Source organism: Filicampus tigris, chromosome 8, assembly GCF_054856515.1.
Source record: "Filicampus tigris isolate MCC_2025a chromosome 8, RoL_Ftig_1.0, whole genome shotgun sequence".
Taxonomy (NCBI): domain Eukaryota; kingdom Metazoa; phylum Chordata; class Actinopteri; order Syngnathiformes; family Syngnathidae; genus Filicampus; species Filicampus tigris.
In genome coordinates this window covers 15,964,446-15,970,539 of record NC_141224.1, presented here as the reverse complement: position 1 = coordinate 15,970,539, position 6,094 = coordinate 15,964,446, and the positions used below count along the sequence as shown (strand labels likewise).

At 39.3% G+C, this 6,094-nt stretch overlaps 1 protein-coding gene across 1 annotated transcript; it reads right to left on the bottom strand.

The window, feature by feature from the left end:
* Nucleotides 1-453: 453 nt before the first annotated feature.
* Nucleotides 454-4,319, bottom strand: LOC147143911 (fucolectin-like). The gene is made up of 4 exons (XM_086038174.1): nt 4,302-4,319; nt 3,977-4,041; nt 1,847-2,126; nt 454-938 (listed from the first exon to the last, which is right to left on the bottom strand). The coding sequence occupies exons 2-4, from the start codon at nt 4,038-4,040 to the stop codon at nt 761-763; spliced, it is 522 nt and encodes a 173-aa protein (XP_085894300.1). The 5' UTR covers nt 4,041; nt 4,302-4,319; the 3' UTR covers nt 454-760.
* Between the last annotated feature and the right edge of the window lie 1,775 nt (nt 4,320-6,094).

Sequence of the window (6,094 nt, the reverse complement as noted above, 5' to 3'; positions counted from 1 at the left end):
TTTTGCATAAACAATAAAGTATTACAATATCTTAATGGAAAGATTAGAAGCCACAAACGAGAAAAAGACACATTTTTTTTTAGAATGAAGATGAGTCAAATACTAGCCAAAAATTTGAGTAAACATGCAGCAGTGGCAGCTGAACATAAATAAATATAATTAGTATCTGTACAGTGTCCTACTAAATAATCATCAAATAGACGGAACGAGTTTTGTTTTGTTTTTCACTAGGGTGTAAGATATGTAATTGTATTTGTGTGTAGTGGATCATTAGCAGTACCAAAATCCATTCTATGAAAGAGCTCAATCCAAAAACCTGCCCCATTAGCATCCGCCATGTACAGTATTATATGTTAAACATTCTCAAAAAAATGTCCGCCCTAAAAGTAGATGAATGCATGAGGAAAAAATGAAATAAGTTAAAAAAAGATCAATCCAAACATGTGTGGAATGCATCTTCCAAATTGACAGACATTTCTTCAAGGTTACAGCATAAAACTCATTCATTCTCTAATTGTGGAAATTTTGCCCCACTCTTTGTTCAAACCTTCCATTAACATGTCAAAGGTGTAAGTAACAATTATAGTACGGTACTTTTATTTATTTATTCATTTTTATTTTTTAGTTAATGTTTCATTAGGTCTTGGTCCTTCTAAAGGTGACAGTACTGTAAGATTAAATTTAAAAAAAATCTGAAAGAGGATATATTATCAGAAGTTTAACTCAGTATGAGAAATCTGGCTTGTGGATCGCTCCAGGCTCAGCTGCAGGCATTATCATTGGAATTGTCACTGGCCTCTTCCCCATGTACTTCCACTTCACACAGTGTCAGGAATTCTTGTCTTCCAGGAATCACAATGTTGACATAGCGGCCTTTCATTCCATTGCACACAAAGGTTTTGGAGCGGCCAGCAGGTATTGATGAGATCACAGTACACCTAAAGGAAACAATATTAAAAATAGTTATAAGTTTAATTCCGGTGTGAGAAAACACTACGGATCCTATTTAGACTGAAGGACTTGGGCTTTCGTAAAAAGGGACGCATCTTCGTTTTCAGTCTAGTTTACCGTGTTGGAGGATTTGGCAGACTACATTGCACTGGACGTTCCGGTGGACCAAGAGAGTTTTCTATTACATGCCTATGGCACACCTGACAATTTTGTGACGGAAAATAGACTAAAATTTACACCAGCTAAAAGCAGGTCTAAGTTGTGGCGCAAGTGGTGTAACGTGATTTTGGTGGATTTGACCGAGGTTCAGGCAGACAGATTCTGCTGACGTGTGGTGGATGTCATTGTTTTTCATTCATAAAAATGACAGCAGTGTGCATCAATGCCTCTGAATTATTGTAGGAATCAATTCATTGAACTAATTATGATTATCAGCTTAAATGTATTTTTATTATTGCAACGCATCTATGGGTGACACGGACACACGACCGGGGGTAGAAGGTGGCTTCTAGAGTGCCCATTCCATAACAGCCAACTTTACATCATCGGCAAGTGGAGATCTTCTTGCAGTTTCTTTTGAATGTACTTTGTGCACGCCGATCTCCTGCATCTACATGCCATGTAGACCGTGCACCTCTCTCATGCGCTGAATTTAAAGGGAATGAGGAAAGCCTATTCGATTGGTTGGCAAACAAGTCAACTACTGTATTTTCCCTCCCACAACAGCGCAAATGCCCCTTTCTAGTTGCACCTGTGTACCAAAATCCCCAAAGGAAGAAAACTCCATCCAAGCGCACAATTAGACTGCACTTCGTGCTAGACTTGCGCTGGGCATGAAAATAGGCCCCTATATCTGTACATGGTTACTGCTATTATAACAGGACAGAATACCTACCTGGGATTAGTATTGCCATTGTCATCAAGGGAGTCTCCAATGCGGAGCTCAGCTCCATTAATCCGTTTCTGACAACAATCTCGTCTGTTAGTAATAGTGACAGTGTCTATTTTGTAGGTTTTTTGGAGGTCCAGTCTCCACCATGGTTTCACATCGTTCTTTGTGTGCGTACAAGACTTCTGTGACCAATGGCTTGCACGATTTCCATCAATGGCCCTTTGGGGAACGGCGTTGCCATACGTAGAGGACTGCCAAACTTTTCCACCTATGGCAATGTTATCTGCCAAAATATAAAAAAAAGTTGTATTTCTTTGTAGGAGGAATCAAATTAATGTACATTAAAATATCTACATTTGAACATTTCTAAATCCTAAAGTGGTACAATTTGGAATTCAACCAGAGTGTTTGGAAAAAATAACTCTAAATTCACCCAAAAACTGTCGGCTTCTGAACACACAAAAGATTAATTGCTTGATTGTTTGAAGTTTTACTATTTGGGGTTCTTTTTACACTTGTGTGACAATTAGGACTACTTTATTCATTTGTCATTTAAGGGCGGCACGGTGGTCGACTAGTTAGCACGTCAGTTCAGAGGTCGTGAGTTCGATCCCGGCTCCGGCCTCCCTGTGTGGAGTTTGCATGTTCTCCCCGTGCCTGCGTGGGTTTACTCCGGGTACTCCGGTTTCCTCCCACATTCCAAAAACATGCATGGCAGGTTAATTGATTACTCTAAAGTGCCCCTAGGTGTGATTGTGAGTGCCGATGTTTGTCACTGTGTGCCCTGCGATTGACTGGCAACCAATTCAGGGAGTCCCCCGCCTACTGCCCAAAGACAGCTGGGATAGGCTCCAGCACGCCCCGCGACCCTTGTGAGGAGAAGCGGTATCGATAATGGATGGATGGACATTTCTCTTAGCAGTGTGTCGCTGTCCTGTGAAAAACACTTATCTCCAGTTTTGGAAACTTTTTAATTTTCACATCAATGCGATGTCTCTAATGCGGAAACAACATTCATGTAAAAATAAGAACATGAAAAAAAAATGGAGATAAGTGTTTTTCACATGTCAGCGACAAGTGGTTAATTCATTATTAAACTTGTATGACAGTTAAGAATGGCAACATACTCTTCAAAAATTGCCTGTAGAGTTATGTAAATTCAAGTTATAAGATGATAACTGGTTGACACTGAAGTGGACTAATTCAGTTCACATTATTTCCTTTGGGAGCCCAAAAAATCGAAGTAGAATGAGTTTCAACTTTAGAGTTTCCATTGTATTTGAAGTAGCCTATGTAGGTACAACACAATTGTGTATTAAGCATCCATCCATCCATTATCAATACCGCTTATCCTCACAAGGGTCGCGGGGCGTGCTGGAGCCTATCCCAGCTGTCTTCGGGCAGTAGGCGGGGGACACCCTGAATTGGTTGCCAGCCAATCGCAGGGCACACAGAGACAAACATCCACACTCACAATCACACCTAGGGGCAATTTAGACAGTCCAATCAACTTACATGCATGTTCATGGAATGTGGGAGGAAACCGGAGTACCTGGAGAAAACCCATGCAGGCACGGGGAGAACATGCAAACTCCACACAGGGAGGCCGGGACCGGGATCGAACCCACGACCTCTGAACTGTGAGGCGGACATGCTAACCAGTCGTCCACCGTGCCGCCCGTGTATTAAGCAAATGTTGCAAAAACATTACCAAAACAATCTAAAAAGTTTTCATCCATATTTAATTTCAACTGTAGCCTTTCAGCGAGTTCCGCTTTTGTTTTTTAAAATGTAAGAAAGACCCATCATTTGAAGCAAACATGTTACAACCATTCTTTGTCACTTTAAGGGAAGGAAAGAAGGCATCACACAAAGAATCATTTTGAGGATACCAAAGAGGGGCACCTTGTGGGTCTGCAGAAACTGGCTAGCAATCACCCAATTATCTGTAGCAAGTAAAATACTAGTAAAAGTTGGAGAAACCTTTGAGAGAGAGAAACAGACTGAAAGCCCGGAATGAAAAGTGAGGAACCCAACAGAGATAAGCCCACTACAGACAAGGGTAGAGTTTTTGTGTTGTTGTCCTATTTGCTAATAGGCAAGACAGAATTTAAGAAGAAGGGAGAAACTTACGTTTCAAACTGCTTGCCTCTTCTGTTAAAACCAACAAGGTGAGAACCACTGCAAAATTGAGCATCCTATGGAAAAGGGTCAACAAGTTATGGATGTTTAAACTTCAATCACACACATCTGTAGCCTGCTTGTCATAGCCATACAGTATATCACGGTTATGAATTTGTTTAATTACTCCATCATTAAGAAAAAATGAAAAATTATCCTGGATTACAATTTAATGATAACCCTTCAATGTGAATCAGTCTTTTCAAGTTGCAATATTATCCTCATATTTGAATCAAGTAAAGTAAAGCTACTTTATAGATCTAGATGATAGACCAACCTGAGGATATCGGGTAACTTGAAAGCTGTACCCTGTTGGTGCTGGGTTAGAGAATGCTTATTTTATACTCTTGAGCAATGTATGATCGACCTGTTTTATCAGGGAAGGTCCGGGTCAAATACTGAGTGTTGGTTTTATTCTGTTTGAACTGTGCCTTGGCTTGAGTGCTGGTTGCTGGTCATGCTAACTGCAACAGAATATTTGTGAGCCACGTACAATAATTAAATGTGAAGATTGTTTTCTTTTGCAAGTCAGCAAAATGCTGTCTATTAAAGTGCAAATATCGAAACTCAAACACTATTGTTTGCAAGCCTCTTTTAGGATGACATGCATCAACTAAAAAACTGACTGATAGATGTGTACATTTTTTATTTTATTTTATATTGCTATTTATTGATCAAGTCAAAAGCGCAGAAAAGTATGAATCATTTTGCATTATTATTGCACATACATTAATCAAAAGGTAACTGCAATAAAAGTGCACCTTTGTGATGGACAAACATCAAATCAATACACATTTAATATATGTGAAATATTAGAGCAATCAGCATGTTATATTTGCACTAGCTCACATTTTACCTTGAATGTTGCTAACTTGACTCATGTGCCTCTTGTTATTATTTATACTCATTATTTTTCATTCGTCTGATCAAAACTCATACTGTAAATGACAGTTTTGACTCATCGAAAAATGTATTTGTGGCCCTTTATAATTTGTATTTGAGTATTGTTGGTCTATATAGGCCTTACTCATTGATTTTCAATAAACTAATAAAAGTGAGGAATGGCTCCCAACATCGTTAAACTTGTCTGCATGAAGCCCTCGGCGTAAATGTTTGAACACACCTGTTTCAGGGGAAAGTCATGGGTATGTCCAACACCTGACATGCCATTTTGTCGTTTTTTTTGGACCTTAATCAACACCAATATAAATATAGAGATCTTTTCTGCCCTTTGTAAATAGACAGTGATAATAAAAGCATTTAAGTTGATGTAGCTCATCACACCTGCCACACATCTATGGAGCATTTCAAAGTATATTTGCTTTCCTTCCCAAACGGGTTGCCTCCCTTGACTGCCAAATGACCGGATCTATCTATCTACTCCAACCAGGGGTACATGCACCCCTCGGGGTGCGTGAACACATTTCAGGGGGTACGTGGAAACATTTAATTATCTATTTCCTAGATCAATAGCTTGTGGCACAGCCACGCGAATATCATAGCAGCCGAGTGTCAACTCGCGTGTCTCATTTAAGCTCAGAAGACAGATAAAAGAAATTAAAACTGCTAGAGTGGGTCTGCATATTATTCTGGTTCAGTGTTTTGTTCCTGATATTTAAAGTTTAAATGCCTGTTTAAAGTAGACTTATTCAGAGGAGTCCCAGTTTTTTTGTGGTAAACATTATATAACAAAGGCTGATGTAGTCTTTATTTTGATTCGTATGTCACGTATGTTTTTCAATTCAAATTACTTGTTTATTTTTAAGGCAACACATTTTTTATGTTTGCCTTAAAAAGAAGACAAGGCCTAAGAATTAAATGCTCAAATTAAGGAATCAAATTCGAATTATTTTTATGTAAGAATCAGTTGTGTTACATTACACTTTTGGAGAATCATCAACACCTACTCACGTGCTCATGCCACGACAAAAATTCTCCTATAGCCTCTCAATCCTTGCACTACTTTTGCATTTGTCACCTGCTCTCCCTCACATTGTTTTCACCCATCACTCTCTCCCCTCTGCTCGCCAGGGGGTCAAGTACAGCTGCCTTTGTCTAAAAACATGTGGA